This window comes from Anomalospiza imberbis, chromosome 23, assembly GCF_031753505.1.
Source record: "Anomalospiza imberbis isolate Cuckoo-Finch-1a 21T00152 chromosome 23, ASM3175350v1, whole genome shotgun sequence".
In the NCBI taxonomy this organism is placed as follows: domain Eukaryota; kingdom Metazoa; phylum Chordata; class Aves; order Passeriformes; family Viduidae; genus Anomalospiza; species Anomalospiza imberbis.
This window is the reverse complement of record NC_089703.1, coordinates 1,933,684-1,958,828: the sequence shown is the minus strand read 5'-3', so window position 1 is coordinate 1,958,828 and position 25,145 is coordinate 1,933,684. Positions and strand designations below refer to the sequence as shown.

The following is a 25,145-nucleotide window of genomic DNA, read 5'->3' as shown; positions in this document are numbered from 1 at the left end:
GGGCAGCCACAGCTGCTCTGGGCACCCTGTGCCAGGGCCTGCCCACCCTCACAGCCAGGAATTCCTTCCCCATCGCCCATCCAGCCCTGCCCTCTGGCAGTGGAAAGCCATTCCCTGTGTCCTGTCCCTCCAGCCCTTGTCCCCAGTCCCTCTCCAGCTCTCCTGGAGCCCCTTTAGGCCCTGGAAAGGGCTGAGGTCTCCCTGGAGCCTTCTCCTCTCCAGGCTGAACAACCATCACATCTTAGCCTACTGCAGCACGAACAATCCCAACTCTCTCAGCCTTCCCCAGGCTGAACAATCCTGATTTTCTCAGCCTTATCACCGCAGGCTCTGGTGGCTGCAGGGAATGTCCCTCACCCTGCATGACAGGGACCTGCTGCTCCCCAGAAAACCCCCCAAGGTGGGGCTGAGGATTCACACACATTTCCCTGGGATGCAGCCCAATCCCAGTGGGATAAGCTCAGACACCCAGAACCACAACCCCGAGCCGCAGGGAGGAGGGAGGGGTGTGGGGGAGCTCCCGGGCTCACCTGAGGCCAGGGGCCGGATCCACTCCTTGCTGTTGAGGTCCAGTCTCCAGAGGTCGTTGAAGGCGGCGTTGCAGCTGCTCTGGGTGCAGCCCCCGAACACGTACATGGACTGGTTGGGGTCGTAGTAACAAGCACCTGCGAGAGAGCACAGCCCTGTCACTGCCCTGTGACCACAGCTGCTGTCACTGCTGTGTGACCACAGCTGCTGTCACTGCTGTCCCCACAGCCCTGTCACAGCTGTGTGACCACAGCCCTGTCACTGCTGTCCCCACAGCCCTGTCACTGCTGTCCCCACAGCCCTGTCACTGCTGTCCCCACAGCCCTGTCACTGCCCTGTGCCCCACAGCCCTGTCACTGCTGTCCCCACAGCCCTGTCACTGCTGTCCCCACAGCCCTGTCACTGCTGTCCCTACAGCCCTGTCACTGCTGTCCCCACAGCCCTGTCACTGCTGTCCCCACAGCCCTGTCACTGCCCTGTGCCCCACAGCCCTGTCACTGCTGTCCCCACAGCCCTGTCACTGCCCTGTGTCCCACCCGCAGGTTAGGCCCTTTCCTCCCTGGAGAACAGCAGCCAGGCTGCCCCAGCTCCCCAGAACCACAGGGCACCCCTGAGCAGGGTGAAGCTCAGCAAGAACCTTCCCAAGAGGATTATCCCTCAGGCAGAGCTGCTCCTCAAAGTGCAGAGAAAACTGCCTTAGAGGCCTGTAATTAATGAGCTTAGCTGTGATTAAGGCACTGAGCTCCCTGACCTCCCTGAGCCGGATCACACAGCTCACAGACCCCACTGTGCACCCAGCCCTGGGCTTTGCTCTCTCTTCAGGATTTCCCCCTGTCTCATTTAAAGAGCCCCACTAAAACTCAGGATCATCCAGGGGCATTCCCTCTGCTCCCTGTGGGGAAGGATGAGGCAGCCAGATGGGGAACAGGGAGGGAACACCATGTTTGACAACCCCTCAAAGATACCCAAGATCTTTTGGCCCCAAATAAGCTCTGCAGCAAAACAAGACCCATGCAAGTGTCTGCCTTTGGCAGGGAGTGTCTGCAGCACCCAGGTACCTCTGGCAAGAGGGAACTGAGAGATGGAGCAGGGAGGGCTTGCTCAGCTTGTCTGCCTTGGAGGCTGGGCAGAATTCCGGGTTTCCCGTAAAATTCCATGTGGAATAACCCCCCACATCAAAATCACTGAGATTGTGCTCTCCTACTTCTTTTAAGAGTAATTTTAAGCTGCTGAAGATAAGGAAGGCAGAGCAACTTGAGGGAAAAAAATAAATAGGAAAACCCAGGAAAAAGCAAGCACAATGAAAAGTGCAGTTTATTCCAGCTTGTGGGAATTCCACAGTGGGATTGTGGGGGCAGCTCTGTGCAGGGTCAGGAGCTGGACTTGGATGATCCTTGTGGATCAGCTCAGGATGTTCTAGGAATTCATGATATGTTTATATATAGTTTATACCAGGTGTAGAACAAATCAGAGGGAAATTGTGCACGTCCCTTATGGTTTTAGGGTTTCTTAGGGTGGAAAACACTGAATGGATTTAGTTGGGTTTTTTTATGTCTCAGCAAAATTCAGTGACCCCCAGAGTTTCAGCACTGCAGAAGTGGCTTGTCTTTGGAAAGGAACCAGGAATTCTGGTGTTTGAAGACACTCATGCTCAGGGAGAGCAGAGGTTCTGGTTCTGAGCACACTCTTGACTCCCCTGTCCTGAGCAATGAACCACTGGAGATTTTAACCCGGAGCAGCCGATAGCCAGAGCAGAGCTGACTGGGGAAGGAAAACCAAATGGAAAGCACATTCCCTTCACCATAATCAAGAGCATGGACTTCTGAAACTCAGAGAACACAAAATAAATTCACCCATCCAAGTTCAAGGGCTGTATTTCCCACTGGAGAGATGGGAAGGAGCCAGCTGGGCTGTAAATCCCATTCCCACATGGATTGGAGGGTGACAGCCTTTGGTATTGGCCTTGGACACTGCCAGGGATCCAGGGGCAGCCACAGCTGCTCTGGGCACCCTGTGCCAGGGCCTGCCCACCTTCACAGGGAACAATTCCTGCCCAAGATCCCATCCATCCCTGCCCTCTGGCAGTGGGAAGCCATTCCCTGTGTCCTGTCCCTCCATCCCTTGTCCCCAGTCCCTCTCCAGCTCTCCTGGAGCCCCTTCAGGCCCTGGAAGGGCTCTGAGCTCTCCCTGGAGCCTTCTCCTCTCCAGGTGAATGGCCCCAGCTTTCCCATCTCTTTCTATCTCCATCTCCACCTCTATCTCCTCACTCCCTAAAATGCCATTGTCCTGCTCCTTGCAGTGCAGGGCCTGGGTGCAGCCAAAAATCCGGGGATATTGAGCAAGGCTGGGTGCTGGGAGGAGCTGCAGCTCTGCTCCAGGAGCAGCCCATCCTGTAAAACAAACATTCCAGCTCTCACCACTCCCAACGGTTCATCAAACCCACAAATTGCTGTAATTACTCATCCCGGTGGTGCCACCAACCCCAGGCTCCTTGGAAACAAAAACAATAAATCAGTGCTTAAAATTAGACACTCCTCCAGCAAAGGATCAATATCCCTGGCACAAGGGTCGGCATTCCTTTGCTGCTTTTCCGTTTCTGCATTCCTGAGCCTCCTGACATCTTTTTCCGACTGCGGGCAGTGATTTCACCCTGTGACTCATCGCCCTGCTGTGACCTCGCAGGTTCATACATAAAACAGCTCAGTGACTCCTGCAAACATCATCCAAAAAACCCCAAACACGGGGGATTTCTGCCCCTAATCACCCAGCATTACTGATGTTTCACGTCCTGCAGTTTTGCAGCCTTTGGAAATCAGCGGTGTGATCCCTGCCAGGCACTCCCTCCCCACGGCAGCGCCTTCCATTCACTATTCCTTATCAAGCGCTCCTGCCACTCCTCCCTTCAGGACTGAGAGCAGACAGGTTGACTTCCAGCTGCTTAGAATTCCCCTCCTTGGCCGTTTGTGCTCCCTGTGAGAACTTCTGGGATAGTTCTAATAATTCCTGGAAGCGAGAGCGAGCCCCAGACAGAGCTTTGATAGCAGCACTGACTCGTGCCTGGGCGGTGACGTCTTCCCACAAAAACCAGCAAATCACTCATCCCTCAAGAAGGGCTTTGTGAGTCCTGCCTGCTCCCTCCCCACTGCCCAAACTCCTGTTCCCTCCACCTCAGCTCACCGTCATCCCTTGGGACTTTAGGTGACGGTTCAGAGGTTCAGAGTTTGACTTTCCGGAACTGACGATTTGTAGCTCGGCTTTAACGCTGGAATCTCGCCCGCAGGCACGGAATGCTGCTGCAGGGAAAGCAGAGGCTGCAGATTTGGGCAGCTGCTCACAAACCAATCCGTTTAAGTCAGCAAACAAGTTAATCCAGATTAGCTTTGTGCCCACAAAGTGCATTAATAATGCTGCCGTGGCCACCGGGGCCGGGCAGAGCCGGGGCCATGTCACTGAGCGAGGCTAATACGGATTACACGCTCCGAGGGCTGTGGATTTAGGGAGACAACTCACTTTGCAGCCAGGAAGCCCGTGGTAGGCAGCAGGATAAAGGGAAGAGCACGCAGTGCTCTTTGGGGCAACTCTGAGCCTTTTCCAGGCAATTTCTAGCTGGCTTGAGCACCCAGTAGTCGCAAAAAACGCTGCTAAAATTGAAGGGAAATACATGCAAATGTGAAGTCGTTAATAAGCACTTCATTAAGGTTGCTAAAAATGAGCTGTGAACTGCGGAGCCTTTTCATCCTTCAGGAAGGCGAGGGTATCTCGGCAGAGCACAATGACTTCACCAGAGCTCCCCGCAGCAGCGTCTCCCGGGCTTGTCTTGGCAGGAGGCAGCGAGGCGGCTGCCTCATAAATTATTGCTTGGGAAGATGAAAATGTGATGCCTGCTGCTCTTGGAATGGCAGGGTTTGCACAGTGTTTACCTTCCCTCAGAAAAATGCAATTTGCTTCCTGGAAGAGCTGTCCCCCAGAGGGCTCAGACCCCGTGCTCAAGTCACAGGAAGGAATTTTTGTCTTGTTTTTTTTTTTTTTGTTGGAGCCGAGGCAGCTCAATGCTACTGTGCTCCAAAGAACAGGGTTTATTTCAATACCTTTCCCTCAAAGGCACTGTGTTTAGGTATCTTTTCTCCTCTGTTCTTTTCCAGACTCTTGGAAGCAGGGGAAGAATTCACCCAAACATTGAGTGGTGCTGTTGACTGAATCGCTCCCTTCTGTCAGCAAATCCACCTGCAGCTCTGCTCGATTTGAGCCCAGCACACTGCAGAATTCCCAGTTTTCCTTACAGATGTAGAGGAACTGTGCGAGCAGCTGGTGCACATCCCTGAGTGCTGCACTTCCCAAAACCCACTGGCTTTGATGGGAATGACTCCAGTCCAGCTGAGGGAGGGGGTGTTGGGGAGGACACAAAGCTCAGGGCCAGATCCTGGGGATAACTCTGGGTGCCTCAGGACATGAAGGACACTGAGGGGCTGGAGCATGTCCAGAGATCGGAATGGACTGGGTAGGGGCTGGAGCCCCAAGAGAGGCTGAGGGGGCTGGGAAAGGGGCTCAGCCTGGAGAAAAGGAGGCTCAGGGGGGCATTGTGGCTCTGCACAACTCCTGACAGGAAGGGACAGCCGGGGTGTTCGGGCTCTGCTCCCAGGGAACAGGGACAGGACAAGGGCGACAGCCCCAGGCTGTGCCAGGGGAGATTTAGGCTGGATATTGTGAAAAACCCTTCATGGAATGGGGGTTAGGCACTGGCACAGATTGCCCAGGGCAGTGCTGGAGACACCATCCCTGGATGTGGCACATGGGGACACATTTTGGTCAAGGGCTGACTCCATGATCTGGGAGAGTTTTCCAGCCTGGAGAGCTGCAGAAAGATCCTTGCACAACCAGAAAGCCACAATCCCAACCCATTTCCACTCCATCAACATTTCCTAGGACCAACGAGTCCACCATGACCAGCAGCTCCCAAATCCCTGCTCTTGTGCCAAGTGTTGGCACAGCTGTGGCTTGAACACCGGTGGCGATGGGCACGTGTGGCACTGCCAGCCCCCAAGGAAGGTAGCTTCCAGCAGGATTCCAGGGATGGCACTGCCAGCCCCTGAGGGAGGAGATTCCCAGGATACTCACTGTGTGAGAAGCGCTGGGTGATGGGGGTGCCGGGGTAGGGGTAAGTGCGGCTCTCCCACTGGATGTTCCCTTCCTGCACTGCCTTGATAAAGCCGTGGTAGCACTGATGGGCCACACCTGGGGAGAGAACAACACTGTCAGCAAGGCTGGGAACAAACTGTGCCTGCACGGGGACAGCTGCAAACCCCCGTGTTTGGGTTAGAAACACGCTGGGAATGCAGGGGATTAAAGGAATAAAGACAAGGGAACTCTGCAAATGAAGAAGTCAGCAGCGTGCACCGGCTGGGTCATGACATCCCGGCAGCTCCGGCTCGGGGAAGCAGAGCCTTTGGGAAAGGAAGGAAGCACTGGGATGCTTTGGAGAGCTTGTATTCAGCCCTCTGTGCTGCACCCTTGTTCCCTCATCACACCCCAAGGGGCAGCTTCCCTTCCCTCGAGGAAGCTCAGTGCAATAATCAATTTTTAAGAGTGTGAATGCAGCTACTGGCCAGGGATCTGAACAAAGACGGAAAGGAGATATCAGTGATAAAAATCAGCAGGGATGCTCCAAGGTTGCCACTGTGTGAGGGTGCTGGGAGAGGCCAGAGGAGACAAAAGGGTCTGGAGAAGGTTTCTGGCAGCAGCAGCAGCTCAGCAGACACTTGGTGGCACCTGCACTGAGGATGCCACAACCTGCCAAGAGTTCTTCCCCAAGCCCTGTGCCAGGAACACCCCCAGCAAGAAATCCCACTACGGGATATAAAGCAGGAAGGTTTTTTTTAAATAAAAAAATAAAAGTCTGGAGTCCTCGAGGAGCTGATCCCTGAGAGTCACACGGGAAAGGGAATGTGAGCTCCAGCAGCGCACGGCAGATGTATCCTGGCAAACAGGAAAAATTAACCAGGAGAACACGAATCAATTGTTTACCTCGAGTGACCTCTCTGGGCACAGCTCGCAGGTGGTGGCTCCAGGCCTTTTTTTGGCTGGAATTGCCCCAGAAGGGCCCAGCTGCCCAGCACCACTTGTCCCCTGAGAGGTGACACAGCCCAAAGCCACGCTGTGCCCCTGGCTGCTCATCCCTGGGCTCCAGGGATGTTTCCCACATCCCTCTGGGGTGAATCCCAGGTGTTTGTCCGTCCCAGCTGCATCCCTTGCAGGCCACTCCAGGAAACAGCCAAGCAGCCACTTGGGGCTGCAGCACTTGGAAAAGGCCCTTCCCCAGGGCTGTTGTCCCAAAAGGATGCACAAAAAGAGTTATTTTGGGCCATGGTCCCTGCTGGGGTAGCTGTGTTTTTTTTTAACCCCCAGCCTGTTCAGCTCTGGGCAAAGTGAGAAATGCCTGGAATCCTTCAGATGAGGAGAAGTCCATAAATGAGCCATCACCCCACAATCTGCCAAGGGCATTCCTCACCTGACACCCCCTCCTGTTTTCCAGAAGGAACACATTCCCATTGTGCAGCAACCTGTCCCATTTCCTAGGACTGAACTGCTCTCCTCTGAAACTCCTTGTTTTTAAATGAAGCTCATGATTAAAGCATGCACCCAACAGAATCGTACCAGAAATCACCGAGTGTATTAAAATAAAATGAAGCAGGAGGTTCTGTTTGTATCCCTGTCCAAATTTTCCCTCCTTATTTGCTGTATCATATTTCTCCAGCATTAAAATATCCCCACGAGGCTCTGGAATGAATGTGCGGAGGCCAAGGAAGGATCTGTGTCTCTGGGCTACTCTTCCAAGAAGCTGGAATATGCACATCTCTACTCATGCAGATTTTATACTGCACTTATCTCCAGCAGAGCTGTAAGAACCAGAGCCAGGGCTGTTGAAAGCAGCAGCTTTGGGAATGTTAATTACTGAGCAAGACACAAACGAAGCGCAATTAAAGCCACATCAGCCATGGGACACTGGCAGGGGCTCTGGGGAGGAGGCTGCAATCCAAGGTCACCAGTGCAGCACTGGGAGCACCCAAAGGCAGCAAAGGGCTTTGTTTTAGTTTGGGCTGGAAGGGACCTCAAAGCTCCAACCTCTGCCAAAGGTGGGACCTTCCACTATCCCAGATCACTGCAAGCCCTGTCCAATCTGGCCTTGGACACTTCCAGGATGGGAATTCATGGCCTCTCTGGGTTTTCTACCCTGAGAGAGACTGAGGGGTTCAGTTCTGCACAGCTACAGGTCCTCTTTGAGCAAAGCCAGGGACCCCATGGCTGTTAGGATTTCTCTAGGATTTCACAGAAGCCAAATTTCAGAGTTTGAGGGGAAAACAAGAGGCAAAGATAAAAGAGATCTGGGTTCTAGGCCCCACAATTAAAGAAATTGCTGCCATCATTTGTACCTTTGATCAGTCGATACCACTGTTTGCAGACAAGGGCAGCGGTTTTGTGCTCCTGGTAGGGAGAGAGGAAGGACAGGATGTATTCCAAAACCTCTTCTGGCAGCTCCAGCATCGATCTGGAGCTGGGCCTGGGCTCCTCCACCTCCAGCTCAGCGTGGGGCTCATCCTCCTGCTCCATCGTCCCTTCCACCGCGGCGTCCTCTGGATCCACGGCCATGAACCCGTCATCGTCACTGTCCGAGGAGCTGGCCATGGCATCCCACGTCACAGCTGGGAAAGGGACAATGGGGAGGTCACAGGGAGCATCAGGAACGCACCGAGAGGTGTGTGCCACACCAGAGGGCTCTGGCATAGCAATCACCAAGTGCAGGATGTGGTTTTGCAGTTTTGCAGCAGCTGAGGGTTTAGGAACGGCTTTCCCAGGTCACTCCATCTCTCCCCACCCTGCTGCTGCCTCCAGTGGGAAGCAGAGAGCCAAAGCCAAACCCCTGGAGCTGCTGCTCCCTCACTGGGCACAAGGAGACATCGCCCTGCTCTGCCCTGCACCGTGGGACCCAGCTGGGATGGGGAAAGGATCCCTGTGGAATCTCACCAGAGGTGAGACAGGATCACAGTGACATTTACAGTCCCTCCGTCCCGTGGAACCTGTTCTGCCAGTGAGGCTGTTTTAGCCCAAACAACTCCTTGTGGGGGAAAAATGCCCTGCCTCGTTTTCACCACCCTTTTCCTTTTATTTGTGAAATACCTGCACACAGCCCTGGCTGGCAGTAGGTGAAGAAAGCAAATCCCCCCGGGATTTACTGTTGATGGAAGGCTGGGATAGCAGAGGTTGTATCTCCAGCTATTCCCAACATCCCAAGTGTAAGGTGACACCTCGATGACAGAAAAGTATCATGACATAAATCCCCCTTAACAAGTGGCTGTGTCCATTTTGGGCACCTGGCACCGTGTGAGGTTAAATCCATGCCTGCTGTGGCAAGGCAAACCCCTGGGCTCCATTTCCAGGAAGCAGCCAGCCTGTCTTGAGCAGAGCAGCAGCACTTTTCCCTCCCAAGGTGGCTGCGTAGAGACCAAGGGAGCAGCTGCTCCCTGAGTGCTCCTGGATCCATAGCCCAAACCACAGTAACAGCTCCCGGGGATGACACGGGGCTTTCTTTTCCAGAAATTCCCTTTTTATCCTTTCCTAGCACGAGGAAAGCACCCAAACCAGGGCGAGCTCCCTGTTCTTGCATCACTCAGCCAGAGTTCCTCTCAAGTCCACAAGGCAGAGGCCGCCCAGCCACCTCCAGCACTGAACTGACCAGAATTATTGGAGGCAGATCCACACAGTCCATAGGATAAATCCAACCTGCAGCAAGCCAGGAAGCAAACTAGCTCCTCAAGAGAAGACAAGACAGCTTTTCCCTAACGTCCTCCAATATAAGAATATTATAATTATTTTTTCCAAACCCTAATCCAGAAAATACAGCTGGAAGGATTTGAAGTTATTGATGTCATTGTTTAACGTGGGTTACTTAGCAGGATAAATATCCTGATTCAGAAACATCCTGATAAAGAAATATCCTGATACAGAAATACCCTGGTAACAAACCCCATGTTAAACCATCAACTTGGGTCATTGACCTGATTTATAAACGAGGCTCATTTTGCAGGAATAACCTGAGCTGCTGTTACTAATCCAGGTTTTTCTCACGCTGTGGGAATGGCAGGTGGTGGAGACATGGAGTGGGAAAGCTTTCCATGGCAACCAATTCATGCCCAGAAAAATGACAGGCGACAGCACCAGTCCCCACTGCTGTCAGGTTCCCTGATGAAGCAGCTTTGGAAAATCCACAGGGCTGTCAATCTGTGGGAGGAACCACGGGAGGAACCACAGCAGAACCCAGCACATTTCCCATGTCAGAAATCCCTGCTGGAGTCACTGTTGGGGCAGGGGAGGCTGGAACCCAAACACTGTGACACAGGCACTGCTGCTGCTGCCACGAACCCGCCTCACGCAGCCCAGCAGGCACAAACTCCCAGGGACTGAGGGAGTGGGGAAAAGGGAAAAGTGGAGTTGAGCTAAAAAAAAATGAAAGAATGGAGGGTTGGGCCTTTTCCAAGCAAAGGCATCCATGGCTGGGGAGTGCCTGTGCTGGTTTCCATCCTGACACAGCATGGAGCCAGCGCTGCTGGTGCTCCTGCTTGGGATGGGGCCGTGCTCCAGTCTGGGATGGGGCCGTGCTCCAGTCTGGGATGGGGCCGTGCTCCTGCTTGGGATGGGGCCTTGCTCCAGTCTGGGATGGGGCCGTGCTCCAGTTTGGGATGGGGCCGTGCTCCAGTCTGGGATGGGGCCGTGCTCCAGTCTGGGATGGGGCCGTGCTCCAGTTTGGGATGGGGCCTTGCTCCAGTCTGGGATGGGGCCGTGCTCCAGTTTGGGATGGGGCCGTGCTCCGGTCTGGGATGGGGCCGTGCTCTGGTCTGGGATGGGGCCGTGCTCCAGTCTGGGATGGGGCCGTGCTCCTGCTTGGGATGGGGCCGTGCTCCAATTTGGGATGGGGCCGTGCTCCAGTCTGGGATGGGGCCTTGCTCCAGTCTGGGATGGGGCCGTGCTCCAGTCTGGGATGGGGCTGTGCTCCAGTTTGGGATGGGGCCGTGCTCCAGTTTGGGATGGGGCTGTGCTCCAGTCTGGGATGGGGCCGTGCTCCAGTTTGGGATGGGGCCATGCTCCAGTCTGGTTTGGGGCCTTGCTCCAGTCTGGGATGGGGCCGTGCTCCAGTCTGGGATGGGGCTGTGCACCAGTTTGGGATGGGGCCTTGCTCCAGTCTGGGATGGGGCCGTGCTCCAGTCTGGGATGGGGCCGTGCTCCAGTCTGGGATGGGGCCGTGCTCCGGTCTGGGATGGGGCCGTGCTCCGGTCTGGGATGGGGCCGTGCTCCAGTCTGGGATGGGGCCGTGCTCCAGTTTGGGATGGGGCCGTGCTCCGGTCCGGGATGGGGCCGTGCTCCGGTCTGGGATGGGGCCGTGCTCCAGTCTGGGATGGGGCCGTGCTCCAATTTGGGATGGGGCCGTGCTCCAGTTTGGGATGGGGCCGTGCTCCAGTCTGGGATGGGGCCGTGCTCCAGTCTGGGATGGGGCCGTGCTCCGGTCTGGGATGGGGCCGTGCTCCGGTCTGGGATGGGGCCGTGCTCCGGTCTGGGATGGGGCCGTGCTGCTGCTCAGGGTACAGAAGTGCAGAAGGGTCTGTCCTTTCCTTCCTCCCAGCCTGGGATCACGGAGCAGCTCCCCAGGAGCCAGTGGTTTCCATCCCCACCCTGAAGCCCTGCCCGAAGCCTGAGCAGGAGGATTTTTGCCTCTGGCCTGGGGACAGCAGGACCCTGCAGATGGTGATGGGCTGGGGAGTTGTCAGGACCTTGTGTGATCCCAACTACTTTTATTTGTCCTTTTTTTGTGCTCTAAATAATGTCCAAATCCTGCTGGAGAGAGTCATGGGAAGTGCAGGAATGCACACCCACTAGAAAGAGGTGTTTTCCAGCTAGTAAATCCCAATTTGGATCCTCTGGAGCAGGCTCGGGAATAACCCAACACGTCAGGCTGATCCCAGGCACAAAACAACAAAAACCATCTTTAAGGCCAATTTTAAAACAGCGGGAGGAGCCTCAAATAGCATATCTGAGGATGGAGAAGCTCCACTGAGTTTTGTCTGCTCTTCCCAAGCCACTTGATAACATTATAAATATTCCAAAGCATATCCTTTGGTAAATGCTTGTTTCCTAAACGTTTTGAGCATAAGGAATAACCATCATCAGAGTTTTCACACCGACACCGTGTTCTTTTTCAGAAGGAAAACAAGGCCAGCAATAAACTCAGCTCCCAAAAGGCAGCTCCCTGTCAAAATAACCCTCCAAGCTTGACCTGCCACAGATGTGGATTCTGTTTGGCAGGGCTGGGAATAACCACCCCTGGAATGCAAAGCAAAGCCCTGTCCCAAAACCCTGCTCCAATACAGAAAAAGGAAAAAAACCCAGGCAGCTGGCAAAAAGTGGTAAAATCCCACACCTGGGGTTTTACTGGTTATTCCAGGAGCAGAACTGACTGTTCCTGCATTTTGGGGTGATGCAAGAGGTGCTTTCTCTCTCATCCTGCCTCTCCAGGTGCTCTCTGCTTGCACCATGCTGGACTCCACTTTGCACCTGGGCTAAAATGAATCTCTGAGCACTCAAAAAGCTGCAACCAAGAGATTTAAGCAGTTTTGTCTCATCTCAAAGTAGCTGCAATCCAATTAACTCCGGGATCGGACTGAGCCCTGAAAACACCAACATATCCCCCAAACATTCCATGATATTCTGCACCCCAGAGCCCTGTTGGTCCCAGAGAAATGCCTGTATATCCCAGCACTAGGAAAGTTTTGGGGCCTTCAGGAATCAGCCTGGAGCTGCAGCAAGGAGGAATGGCAGCTCCAGCAGCCCGACAGGAAGCGCTGGAAGCAGCGGGAGCGGAGCTCTGCCGGCGCCGATGGAATCTGCCTGCCCTTTCCTAAAAGCTGTGTCTCTGCCAGCTGGCAAAACATTTCATAATCCTTTTCCTCCTTTCAGAGCACTTCAATTTTCCCTCTGTCCCCTCCTGAAATTCGTTAAGAACCTGCTATTTATTCCTAAAGTAATTATCTGGAACTAACAGATGAGGAATATTAAATGCAGGCAAAAATAACCCCACCGGGTTGACGCACTGCTCAAAATCTGCTCCTGCAAATCCCTTCTTGGTGCAAGGAGCTTTTCCTACCTGCAGACCCCTCTCCTGGTCCCGGAGCCCAAAGCTCAGGTGTGGGTGGCACTGGTGGTTCCCTCCTGAGCTGCCTCCTCTTCTCCACAACTTCCAGCTGCTTAAGGAAGTGCTTGAACCTGCAGGGTTTTTAACCTGCCTTCCCCCCCCCCCCCCACCCCCGGCTTTTTATGGATTTTATGGAAAAAAGCCTCCAAGGGCAAGCTGTTGAACGGCAATGAGAGGCTGAGCATCGGTTCTGAGTCAGAGCACTGCACACACAGGGAATGCTCCTTTCCACAGGCCACAAGGAATGCTCTCTCCAAACACCAGCGGAGGAGCCGTGGTGCTGCTCCCGTCAGGAACAAAACATTCCAAGTGTGTGAGAGGACCCAGGCTGGCCCAGGGCTTGGGCTGCCACCAGAGAGGGATTTCATTGCACCTGGCAACCAGGAGCCCTGGTGGTAATGCAGGGGTGGAAGGCAGCAACTGTCTCCAGCCTGCTCCAGACTCTTCCTCATACTTTGGCATGGCTTCTTCTGCCTGCCAGCGTCTCCAGGGGGGCACTCTGGGGACAGCCACACCTCTGGCTGATTCTCTGCCCCAGTTCAAATCAAAACCCTCTTCCATCAGACAGAAATGGTCCATTTTTCCTTTAAAAAAATCTTATCTCTATGGGAAGGATTTTCAGTGTTTTCATGTTTGTCTCTCCAGCTGTGCCATCAAGGACTCCACCTGCAGCTATCTCTCCTCCTGGTTTTGCCCTAAAACAAGCCCTGAGACCCCTTCTGGGGTGAAAAGAGGAAAATTCAGCACGATTTCCGAGGAGAAGCATGCTATTTTATAAAAGCAGCAGCACAGGGAATGAAAGGTCCGTGGGAACCATGGGACTCAGGACTGGGATAAATACCATAAAATAAAACAACATTCCCAGTCCTCCCCAACCTGCAGCAGCTGCAACTGATCCTTTTGGATATCAACTGCTGGGCAAGCTCAACAATGGGGGGAAAAAAAACAGATTTTAGTTCAAAAAAAGAAAATAGAGCCTCTGGGAAGTTATATGAGCAATATCCTGTCTGTGCAGAGCAAGACCTCGGGAATACCGGCACCACGGATGCTCCTTATCCCTGCAAAACAGGCAATTCCAAGGGCTCTTCAAAGAACTGCTTTCCCCTTTTTTTTCCCCAACACAAAATTGTTTTTCTTTCATACAAGTCATCCAGGAAAAGAAAGGATTCCTAAATTCCATCTGGAAGGTTGAAAATTCCACCATTTCTCTGTCAACGCAACCTCCCTGTGATGGTTTTGCCTGTTAGAACAGTGGGCTTTGGGAAAAAATTCCATATTACATCATTTCTACTGCTGCCCATTGTCCTGGAACAGCACCACTGCAGCTGAATTTTGGTTGATATTTCTGTTATAAAAAGGTACCAAGATCCCAGGAATTCCTCCCAGCCCAGTGATGAGCTGACCCTTTGCTATTCCAGATTCCTGCTTGTTCTTTCCCGAGGTTTCAGTTAAAAAATAAGCAACAGTGTGACATTACACAGCAGGATTTATTGCACAAACAGCACAACAACCTACAAATAAATCCTGCTGAATCTGTTTTCCCACAAAATGAATGCACTGAAAACCAGAATGAAAATGTGGGGGGTTATCCTGGATTTTTTGGTGGAATACAAATCAGGGAGCTGCTGTTTGAGGGACTTTTTGGTGTAGAGCTCACAGGAAAAGGGGAAGCAGCAGAGTTTAATGACACCACACTTGAGGTGTATGTAGGGAAATCCTCATTATTATCGTTATTATTATTATTGTTATTACAAAACCTCATAAATGGTTCCAAAGCTCAAAAAAAAAAAATCTTAAAAAATATGAAGTAATATGCAGGAAATTTATAATGAAACCATGAGGTAAACACTTCAACTGACCCAAAATCCAGCCTGGTTTTGCTCACACGAAAAACAAGTCTTAAAGAGACAACTCCTGTGAGTTCTGTATTTCCCTTTCCACACCAAAAAAGAAAGCCCTTAAATATCCCTGCAGAAAGCCATGAAAAAAGCCAAAACCTCCACCATCCACCAAACCCTCCACTTGTTATGTATGCATGGATTTGGAGAATTTCCATGGTTTCGGATAATATTATTACCCTTAAAAGAGTTGGATTTGTTTCAAACCTGCCAAAATCCGCCTTGCCAAGCCCTGGCAGCACTGGAGGAGCTGCTCGGGTGCAATAATCGGCTGCTCCCTTTTCCTGCGCTCCCGAAATCCCCTAAATTTTGTAGGAAATGAGGAGGATTTCGGGCTCACACACTCCCTCTGCCGGCCCCTGCCAAGCCCTGAATTCCAGTTAGCCTCACCTCAGCTTTTCCCAGCAAACAAATCCTGCTCGATTTGCAAACTGAACTCCCTGTGAGCCCCAAAACCCAGAATAATCCCTAAAAGCAAAGAGAAGCCTTTGGGTCTGGAAAATCGAATTTTTTCCAAGGAAAAGGGCAGCTGCTCCTCCTGGTGCAACATCCGCTGTAGGAGGATGAATTTCACAGGATAAAAACATTTATCCAAACCTGCTCAGGATGATTTATTGGCAAGAATTCCCGATTGGGAACACTGAGCAAACCCACACTGGGAGATCCTGGAATTGCTGTCACCAGGAGAGCACAGGAGCTCCTGGACAAGCTCTTGGAAAGCTGTGGAGAATTGTCTGGAGGACAGCCTGTGAGAATGTCACAGCGTTCCCTGAGTCCTACAACACCTGAAACCTCCCAAAATCACCAAAATTGGTTCATCTGCACAAATGGAGGGAACTTATAATGGAACCACAAGGAAAACACGGCTACTGACCCAAATCCAGCCCAATTCTGCTCAGCTGAAAAACCAGCCTGAAAACACAACTCCTGCAAGTTCTGGATTTCCATCCAGCCCAATGCCCAGTTCCAACTGCCCGAGCAGAATAACCAAATGAAAAACGTGGACATATCTTAGGAAAGGGTTTGTTAACAGAACACCCAAACATACTGGATGCCTTCATTCCCAATTTTCTGACAGGCTGTGCTAGGGGCTTGTGGGATTACTTTGTTAAAGTCCATTCTCTGCAGAGCCCTGGGCACCTCCCAGTGCCATTCCCAGGGAAGCCACGGTCCCCACGTGTCCTGCAGGAAAGGCGAGTGCCAGAGCTTCCTTGGCTGGGACACCCCTGAGCTCATCCACCTCCTGCAGCCCACAGGCAGCTGGGGAGCAGGAAAATGGCATTTCCTACTCTGCTCCGCTCGGCATGGCAGCGTCAGGCCTCTTCCTCCTCTGCCTCCGGGATTTGGGGCTCTCTTGCCTTTGCTGAGGATGGTCCTAGTCCCTTTCCAGTCTTATGGAACTTGGGAGAACTGAGGATCATGGAATCATGGGATGGTTTGAGTTGGCAGGGACCTTAAAGCACATCTCGTTCCACGGTAGGGACACCTTCCACTGTCCCAGGCTGCTCCAAACCCCAGTGTCCAGCTGGCCTTGGACACTGCCAGGGATCCAGGGGCAGCCGCAGCTGCTCTGGGCACCCTGTGCCAGGGCCTGCCCACCTCCCAGGGAAGGATTTATCCCAATATCCCACCTGAACCCACTGGATCCTAGACCAGGATTCTCGAGAACTTCCTGCCCCTGTTGAATCAGGCAGAGGGGGGCTGGGCTGCAGGATCAGGAATCAGTGAGAGGAAAGCAAAGGCTCTAAGCCTTGTTTCCAGAAATCCATTGAGGGCTGGACACAGGGCTCCCTTCAGAAACCACCAGCACTTCCAGAGGCTGGGAACAACCAGGATTCACACCTCACTGCAGTGCTGTCCACAGAACCCAGGCAATCACGGGTGGGACAATCAGGCAGGATTCCAGTGTCCAACACTGCTGCAAACTCAGGCTGGATGTTTCGCAGTGGGAACGAAGGATGGAGTTTCAGGAAAATGAAGTCCAGCACAGCCACGTCAAAGTCAGGATTTTCCTGCTGTGGGTGCTCATGCTCCAAGCTCTAGTTCTCCATCATGATGTGGTCTTTGGCAGCACTCCCATCCATCACAGAATTATGGAATTGGTAAGGCTGGGAAAACCCTACATGATCACCGAGTGCACTGCTCCCACAGCACTGCCATGTCCCCACTAAACCATGTCCCCCGGTGCCACATTCTGGGACCAGCCAGGGGCCATCCGCCTCTTGCCCACCTGGGCATACCTGGCTCATGTCCAGCTCTGGGCAGTGGCAAATGAGCAGTTTGGTGGGGGTAACAATTTTATTTTTGCAATAAACAAAGCTATTCTTCAGCCCAGATTCCCCAACTACACCTTTCCTCTCCCCACAAAAACACGTAAGTCATGTACAGCCCCCAGACCTTGCACCCAAAGCAAAGATGAGCTCAAGGCTACTGACTTTCAAGCCATAAAAAGAGAAAGATATACTGGAAAAAACCCATTTTATTGCAGCCTGGCTGGCCAAGGTTTGATTGGAATCGATGCCCGGGGCTTTCAGACGCACTGCTGACTTGGCAGCAATGCTGATGCAATGTTTTTGTTAGCAAGCAGGACACCAGGACATCCACCACCACCAGGGATGAGCACCCCAAACTGCCCTCCCCTCCTGATCTGAACTCCTGGGACACAGCAGTGTGTCAGACACACCCAAACGGTGCTTTTGGGATGCACACTGGCTGTGTCTCACACCAAACCTGTCTGTGCTCCCCCTCCACGCCCAGCCCTGCCATTCCCGCGGTGAGGCCTTTGATGGAAGCTCCCAAGCAGGGATTAACCATCCCCAGCAGTGCCCAGGAGCAGGGCTGGATCACAGGCAGGGGGTTTAAAGGCAGATCTGTTTGCTAAACACAGCAAAACAGTATGGAAGGTATTTTCCCTCTCTCAGGTGGAACAAAGGAGTTTCCATCACAGACAGACACCTGGTCTGGCCACAGAGCCACAACCTGAAATGCCTCAAACATTCCAGCCTTCCACATTCCACAGTTAACCCCATTTTGCAGGTAAAGGAACAAAAGCCACAAGAAGCTGGGGTTAACAGCAACACTAGGATTCAGGGAGCAGAGGTTTGCAGCTCCCTGTCCTGAGCTGCCACCTCTCCAGAGTTCAGAGGGATGTGCAGACAGCTGGAAACAGAAAGGACCTGACAAGAAACACGGGAAGGCACTTTTTACCAGAGCCTGGGGTGCCAGGACAAGGGGGAATGGCTTCCCACTGAGAGACAGGAGGTTCAGATGGGATATGGGGATAAATCCTTCCCTGGGAGGGTGGGGAGGCCCTGGCACAGGTTGCCCAGAGAAGCTGTGGCTGCCCCTGGATCCCTGGAAGTGTCCAGGGCCAGGTTTGATGGGGCTTGGAGCCACCTGGGATAGTGGGAGGTGTCCCTGCCCATGGCAGGGGTGGCATTGGGTGGGCTTTAAGGTCCTTCTCAACCCAAACCATTCCGTGATTCTTTGCTGCCCTAATCAAAACCTCAAAAGGTGATGGGAAGTGTGATATTCCTGAAAAGCAAACAGCGTGTCCTTGACCCCCATGGAAGTACTGGAGTGTGTGCAGTCCAAAGGTGCTGGAATTCATGGCTGGGCTTTTTTAGCAGAAAATGTGAATTAGGGAGGGCAGACACCCACCAGCCTCTGCAAATTTCAGACTATGGAGCTCGCACTGTGCTGTGCAATGGGGATGGAGAGAAGAATCTACAAGCACAAAGGTCCATGGTGATGTTGGTGTGGGCAAAGGGCAGTGCCAGAGGCCGGGACAGAGGGAAATATTGGCTTCACCATGTGACTGACCTTGTGGCATCCCAATTCCTTGCTCAGAACCCCAGGGAGCCGTCGTGAGCTTGGTGCTTTGCAGGCAGACAGCATCCCTGGGATTCCCTGTCAGTGGAGCTGGGAGCTGCTCTCCTGGAGCTCCACTCCTGCTAAACACACTGCACAGAACCAGGGAATGTCCTGAGCTGGAAGGGACCCATAAGGATCAGAGTCCGACCCCTGGCCCTGCACAGACACCCCAACAATCCCAGCCTGTCCAAAGGCTCCTGGAGCTCTGGCAGCCTCGGGGCCGGGACCATTCCCTGGGGAGCCTGGGCAGTGCCCAGCACCCTCTGGGGAAGAACCTTTCCTGATCTCCAGCCCCAACCCCCTGGCCCAGCTCCAGCCCTTCCCTGGGTCCTGTCCCTGCTCACACAGAGAGCAGAAATCAGAGCTGCCCCTCCACATTTCTCCCCCAAACCAGCACCTCAGTGGGGGTAAATCTCAACCAGTTCCCAGCAAACAGCAGGCAATGAGCAACAGAGGACTGCCTGAAATCTTTGAGGGGGTAAAGCAGATGGGAAGGGACGGATCTGAAGTGCAGACCAGCCCTGGGTGGTGGCAGTGCAACCCTGTTATTACAGAACTGGAAAGATTGCTCTGCATGCCCTTGGAGTCCAGGCTTGAAAGGAGGGAGAAATGGGACTCAATCCACAGGGAATCTGGGCACAGAGAGGTGTGAGGGGCTGGGAACAGTACCCACAAACCACCAGGCAAACCCCAACCACAACTGAGCCAGGACCAGAAAATATAACAGGGATTCCATTTGGAACAGACTTCATGAGTCTGACCCACCCAATGGGCTGGAGGAGGATTTGCTGCAGTTGCCACTGATTTGAGCAGAATAAATAAGAGCATTTGTTCTTGTTTTGTACAGGATTTTTTTATTCCTTAGCTAATGGGAAAGGCAAAGCATGGAGAAGCAGAAGCACTGGATATTGGGGATGAGGAAAGCAGGAGCTATCCTGCCATCCTTTGTGCCATGCCTCAAGCCTGGGTGTTTAGGGAGGCTTAAATATCAAATACAAAGAAAGAGACAACCAAAAAGTACAGTCAAATCCATATTATGTTCACCAGCAAACAAAAATTCAGGGAAATTGTGCAAGTTTCAAGTTCATCTGTACCACTCAGTGACAAAATGAGCTCCCCAGTATGTTCCTTTGTTACCATCCTGTCACCACAACAATCACCATTAACCAGCACCATTCCCAGCAGAACGGGGCAAATCCCTGCTCATCACACATTATGGAACCCTGGCATTTCAAAGCATCCAGGAGTCCTGCTCAGAGCAGGCTACAGCAACCCCTGTGCCCAACAAGTCTGTGTCTGCAGAAACCCAAAAGTCTGGGAGCTTTCAGGAATTCCCAGCAGCTGCTGGGACTGGGAAAGGAAACGCCTGGCCCAAAACCAGCGCTGGGAAGAGCAGCACGGATTTAAAGGTGGCTGTTCAGAGGAACTGAATGCAGGAATTCCACAGTGATGCTGCTTCAGAGAGAGCTGCACCTGGTTCTCTCAGGTGTTTTGGACAGCTGGCAAAAGGCTCTGGTGTGCATCCAGCAGCAGGGACAAGAAAAGCCAGAGATTCCCACGGCCAGCCCCTTCCCTGGAAGCTCAGCGTGAGGATAACGGCACCCAAAGGGTTCATGAGTCTCTTTTAAAGCACGAATAAATCACACTGCAGGCTCTCCAGAGTGACAAAAACCTAGCTGGAATGATTAATCCATGTCCCAGATTCCCTGATGTGAGAAGTTTGGGGATGAACAGTTCTTCCCGCAGCCACCCTGACTTCACAGCGAGATTCTGACATTTCTGAGCTGCTTTTCATCCAGAAAACCCCAAATCACTCCTCAAACCAGGGATCTTTTTACCCAGAAAACCCCAAATCACCCTTCAAACCAGAAATGAACTTTTGTCCACTGAAACCTAGTGGGAGTCAAAATCATGGAATAGTTTGGGTTAGAAAGGACCTTAAACCTCATCCCATTCCCTGCCATGCACAGGGACACCTTCTAGACTTACTCCAAGCCCCATCCAACGTGGCCTGGAAAGAAAAGCTCCAAATAAATAAAAGCAGCTCTGCCAACTTACCTTAAGCCTCCAAAACCCCGAATTATGATAAAACTGGCACAGGTACAAGACAAAATAAGGCAGGGAAATGCTTCCAAATGAGTCTGGAACCCAGGGAGAGATGCAGTGCATCGGAATTGCCAATTGCTGATGCCTGAACTGCATCCACGTTTCCCATGGAGGGAAAAAGAGGATCCTCAGTCACGGATGTTGCAGTGGGAGTTCAGCAAGCAAAGATAAATATTTAAAGATTGCCACAGAGATGGGGAAGAGAACACAGTCCAGAGCAGCTCCTGAAACAGCAAATTCCTGACAGGAAGAGCCCTGATTCCTGCAGGTTGCTCGACATGAGCCACGATTTTCACGTGGATGTGTCACCCCTGCTCTGCTTTGATCCAGCAACACAGGCGAGTTCAAAAGGAATTCTGACCTGGATTTCCCAACTCCATCACAAGCTGTGCTGGCTGCTCCTGGCAGCACAGCCTGGATGCTGCTGGGGACAGCCCGGGGAGACGCCAGCAGCAACACTCAGGGCAGGAAATGCGCTCTGGAGGGAGCCCCTACCTGGAGAAACACCCCTGGAGCACACCAGCCCTTCCCAGAGGCCTCTTCCCAGCTTTTATCTGGATTTGGGCCAAACCTGAGCCTGGCTCCAGCTCTAACACCTTCCTTAAGCCCTCACAGCCATCTCCAGGTGATGCTATGCCTTTCCCATGTCAAAGCCCAAAGCCTACCCACCTCCAGCCTTAGGAAAATCCTGACTGGATGCTTTCCAACAAAGCCTGCCCTGTCAGAACACACAGGGAAAAATCACTTCCCTTGGAGGCGCAGCTCTGTTTATACAGAGAGTGGGAAGCCTTTTCCAGCAGCCCTCGCTCACATCCTGTGGAAGTGGCTGGGATGGAAGCGGGCTGTGTCTAAACCCAGCGCCTCCTGGAAGCCCTGGGAACACAACTCCATGGATCTGGGAATGCACAGCCACACCATCCCTGAGCTGGGAATGCACAGCCACACCATCCCCATGCTGGGAATGCACAGCCACTCCATCCCTGAGCTGGGAATGCACAGCCACACCATCCCTGAGCTGGGAATGCACAGCCACACCATCCCTGAGCTGGGAATGCACAGCCACTCCATCCCCATGCTGGGAATGCACAGCCACACCATCCCTGAGCTGGGAATGCACAGCCACTCCATCCCCATGCTGGGAATGCACAGCCAGATCATCCCTGAGCTGGGAATGCACAGCCAGATCATCCCTGAGCTGGGAATGCACAGCCAGATCATCCCCGTGCTGGGAATGCACAGCCACACCATCCCTGAGCTGGGAATGCACAGCCACACCATCCCCATGCTGGGAATGCACAGCCACTCCATCCCTGAGCTGGGAATGCACAGCCACACCATCCCTGAGCTGGGAATGCACAGCCACACCATCCCCAAGCTGGGAATGCACAGCCACTCCATCCCTGAGCTGGGAATGCACAGCCACTCCATGCCCATGCTGGGAATGCACAGCCAGATCATCCCTGAGCTGGGAATGCACAGCCAGATCATCCCCGTGCTGGGAATGCACAGCCAGATCATCCCCGTGCTGGGAATGCACAGCCACACCATGCCCATGCTGGGAATGCACAGCCACACCATCCCCAAGCTGGGAATGCACAGCCACACCATCTTTAAACTGGGAATGCACAGCCACACCATCCCCATGCTGGGAATGCACAACCACACCATCCCCGAGCTGGGAATGCACAGCCACACCATCCCTGAGCTGGGAATGCACAGCCACACCATCCCCATGCTGGGAATGCACAGCCAGATCATCCCCGTGCTGGGAATGCACAGCCACACCATGCCCATGCTGGGAATGCACAGCCACACCATGCCCATGCTGGGAATGCACAGCCACTCCATCCCCATGCTGGGAATGCACAGCCACACCATCCCCAAACTGGGAATGCACAGCCACACCATCCCTGAGCTGGGAATGCACAGCCACACCATCCCCAAGCTGGGAATGCACAGCCAGATCATCCCTGAGCTGGGAATGCACAGCCACACCATGCCCATGCTGGGAATGCACAGCCAGATCATCCCCGTGCTGGGAATGCACAGCCACACCATGCCCATGCTGGGAATGCACAGCCACACCATCTTTAAACTGGGAATGCACAGCCACACCATCCCCGAGCTGGGAATGCACAGCCACACCATGCCCATGCTGGGAATGCACAGCCAGATCATCCCCGTGCTGGGAATGCACAGCCACACCATGCCCATGCTGGGAATGCACAGCCACACCATCTTTAAACTGGGAATGCACAGCCACACCATCCCCAAACTGGGAATGCACAGCCACACCATCCCTGAGCTGGGAATGCACAGCCACTCCATCCCCAAGCTCCCACTCCAAACCTGTCACTCCTGGCAGATGTGCAGACTGCTGCATGCATTGCATTTCCTGGGATTAAGGACAGGATGAGGAGCACATCCCAACACCTCTGCAGAGGTGCTTGACGCAGTGGCTGCAATCCCCAAATCACAGGTCACCCACGTTCAGCAGTGGGAATAAACCAACCCCACCTTCATTCCAAGCCCAGGCAGGGCAGGAACACGTGTCCTGCAAGTGAGCTCCCCTCAGGGGCTGCTCCCGCAGCCAAACGCAGGGAAAAACAGAGTCCCAGGGAATAAAGGCTGGAACTCCAATTAAAATTGAAAATCGTACATGCTGCCTGTAAAAACCCACGAGAGAAAATGATAAAACTGTCCAGAGCCTTTCGAAATCCAAGAGCTTCACCTGCCACCCTGGAAAAGCAATGCTGCCTGGGTGGAGTCACCTGTCAGGGAACACTCCGGGGAGCACAGCAGGAAAAACACACACAAACATCCCTGCCATGCCAAAACAACCACGGGATGTGGCTCTGCCGCCGCCCGAGCACGGAGACACACAACTCCTGCAGAACAGCGTGGAGCTCCACACCATGGAACAACACATGTGCAAGGCAGGCACCACCCTGCCCTGCAAAAAATGTCCAGGCTGGACGGGGCTTGGAGGGACCTGGGCTAGGGGAAAGTGCCCCTGCCCGTGGCAGGGATGGCCTGCAAAGCCCTTCCAACCCAAACCCTCCTGGATTCTATGAAACAGCTGGAATTCTGCCCAAGATTTTGCTCTTTTCTCTCCCACTTGTGACACCAAGGAAATACCAATCCCAGGGGGACATAACCTGAGGGAAAAACCCCCGTTTTCAGCCTTTCTCTGGCATCAGCATAAGGAAAAGGAAGGAGAGATGGTGGTGGGAACACCCAGGGCTGTAGGAATGAGGAAACCTCCCACTCTGGCACTTGCTCTCCAGAAAGGCCAAGCCTCGGCTGCGGGGCTATGTCGCGATATAAAGCACTTTGTCAGGACACCGCGGCACCGCCCCCGAGCCGCGGCTTCCTTGGGAGGCGCCGCTCCTGCAGGACAGGTGGGGAAAGGCCCCTTCCCACCCAGGGTGTGGACTGAGGTCAGCAGCTCCTCCACGGGAATTCACCGCAATTCCCGACCCTTCCAGCCACGGGGAAAGAGTTCCAGCTGCTGACCCGAGCCGGCTCCCAGGGATGATTAAAGCCAGCCGAGCACAAACGACAGTCCCGGCGATCCCGGGGTTATCTCGCATTCCCGACTCTCCTTTTGTTCCTGCTCCGAGCATTCCCTGGAGTTCAGGACATTAACAGCGAGACACCCTGGCCATGCTCCCGCTCCTCCTGAGAGATGCCCGGCCCCAGTGACCGGGAAAGGCGACTGGAAAAGCCGAGAGGCTGGGGAGGATGAGATAATGCACCGCTCCCGCCGAGCCCTGCAGCGCTGCTCAGCCCAGCCCAGCCCCGCCGTGACAAGAACACCACCCCAAATCAACCCCGAACCACGTTCCCAAAGCCCCGAGCGGACACCGGCAGCGCAGACAACGGGGAGCGACACCCCAAAGCCGCCGGGGGTGCGGGGCTGGGCACCTCGGCTGCTCCCACACCGCGATGCCGTTCGGAAACCAGGGCACTGACACACACCGGGCCCGCGGAGCGAGGGGAGAGGCGGCTCCACGCCGACAGCGAGCGGGGACCGAGCCTCACCTTTGTTTTCACACGAACCCAACCCGAGCTGAGGTTTTGGGGGCACCCCCCACCCGTGTCTGCCCCGCAAAGAGCCGCTGATCCCCCCCAAAAGCCGTATTTCCCCCCAAAAAAGCCGTATTTCCCCCCAAAAGCCGTATTTCCCCCCAAAAGCCGTATTTCCCCCAAAAGCCGTATTTCCCCTCCCTCCAAGCTGTTTCCTCCCCGAAGAGCCATGCTCTCCCCCTAAAAGCCGTGTTTTCCTCCCAAAAAAGCCATTTCCCCCCACCGCCGGCACTGCCAGCCTGTGCCCTGGCACTGCCCCATGCCAGCACTGAATTTTGGGGTAACGGGGCTTTTAGGGTGAAAACGGAGCGGTTTTTTTTTTTGGGTTTTTTTTTTTTTTTTTTGACGAGGGGGGCGGATATGGTTTTTGGGGGAAGGATGAAGTTTGGGGGGCAAACCTGGCTTTTCGAGGCGAA

At 53.6% G+C, this 25,145-nt stretch overlaps 1 protein-coding gene and 1 long non-coding RNA gene across 3 annotated transcripts in view; one reads left to right on the top strand and one right to left on the bottom strand.

Moving 5' to 3' along the window:
• FBXO42 (F-box protein 42) overlaps positions 1-25,145 on the bottom strand; it is a 47,313-nt gene that overhangs the window by 21,413 nt on the left and 755 nt on the right. Inside the window, exons 2-5 of one of the 2 annotated variants that reach the window (XM_068171595.1) lie at positions 8,098-8,225; positions 7,956-8,007; positions 5,644-5,760; positions 531-665 (exon numbers count right to left, since the gene is read on the bottom strand). In XM_068171595.1, coding sequence (XP_068027696.1) covers positions 531-665; positions 5,644-5,760; positions 7,956-8,007; positions 8,098-8,208 — 415 coding nt within the window. In that variant the 5' untranslated portion in view covers positions 8,209-8,225. Of the gene's footprint in view, positions 1-530; positions 666-5,643; positions 5,761-7,955; positions 8,226-25,145 lie in introns of both variants that reach the window. The other variant, XM_068171594.1, reaches the window with a different exon arrangement.
• On the top strand, positions 12,882-13,694 carry LOC137461829 (uncharacterized). Its single transcript, XR_010993498.1, has 2 exons — positions 12,882-13,336; positions 13,409-13,694. It is a non-coding gene; the product is annotated as an uncharacterized lncRNA (long non-coding RNA).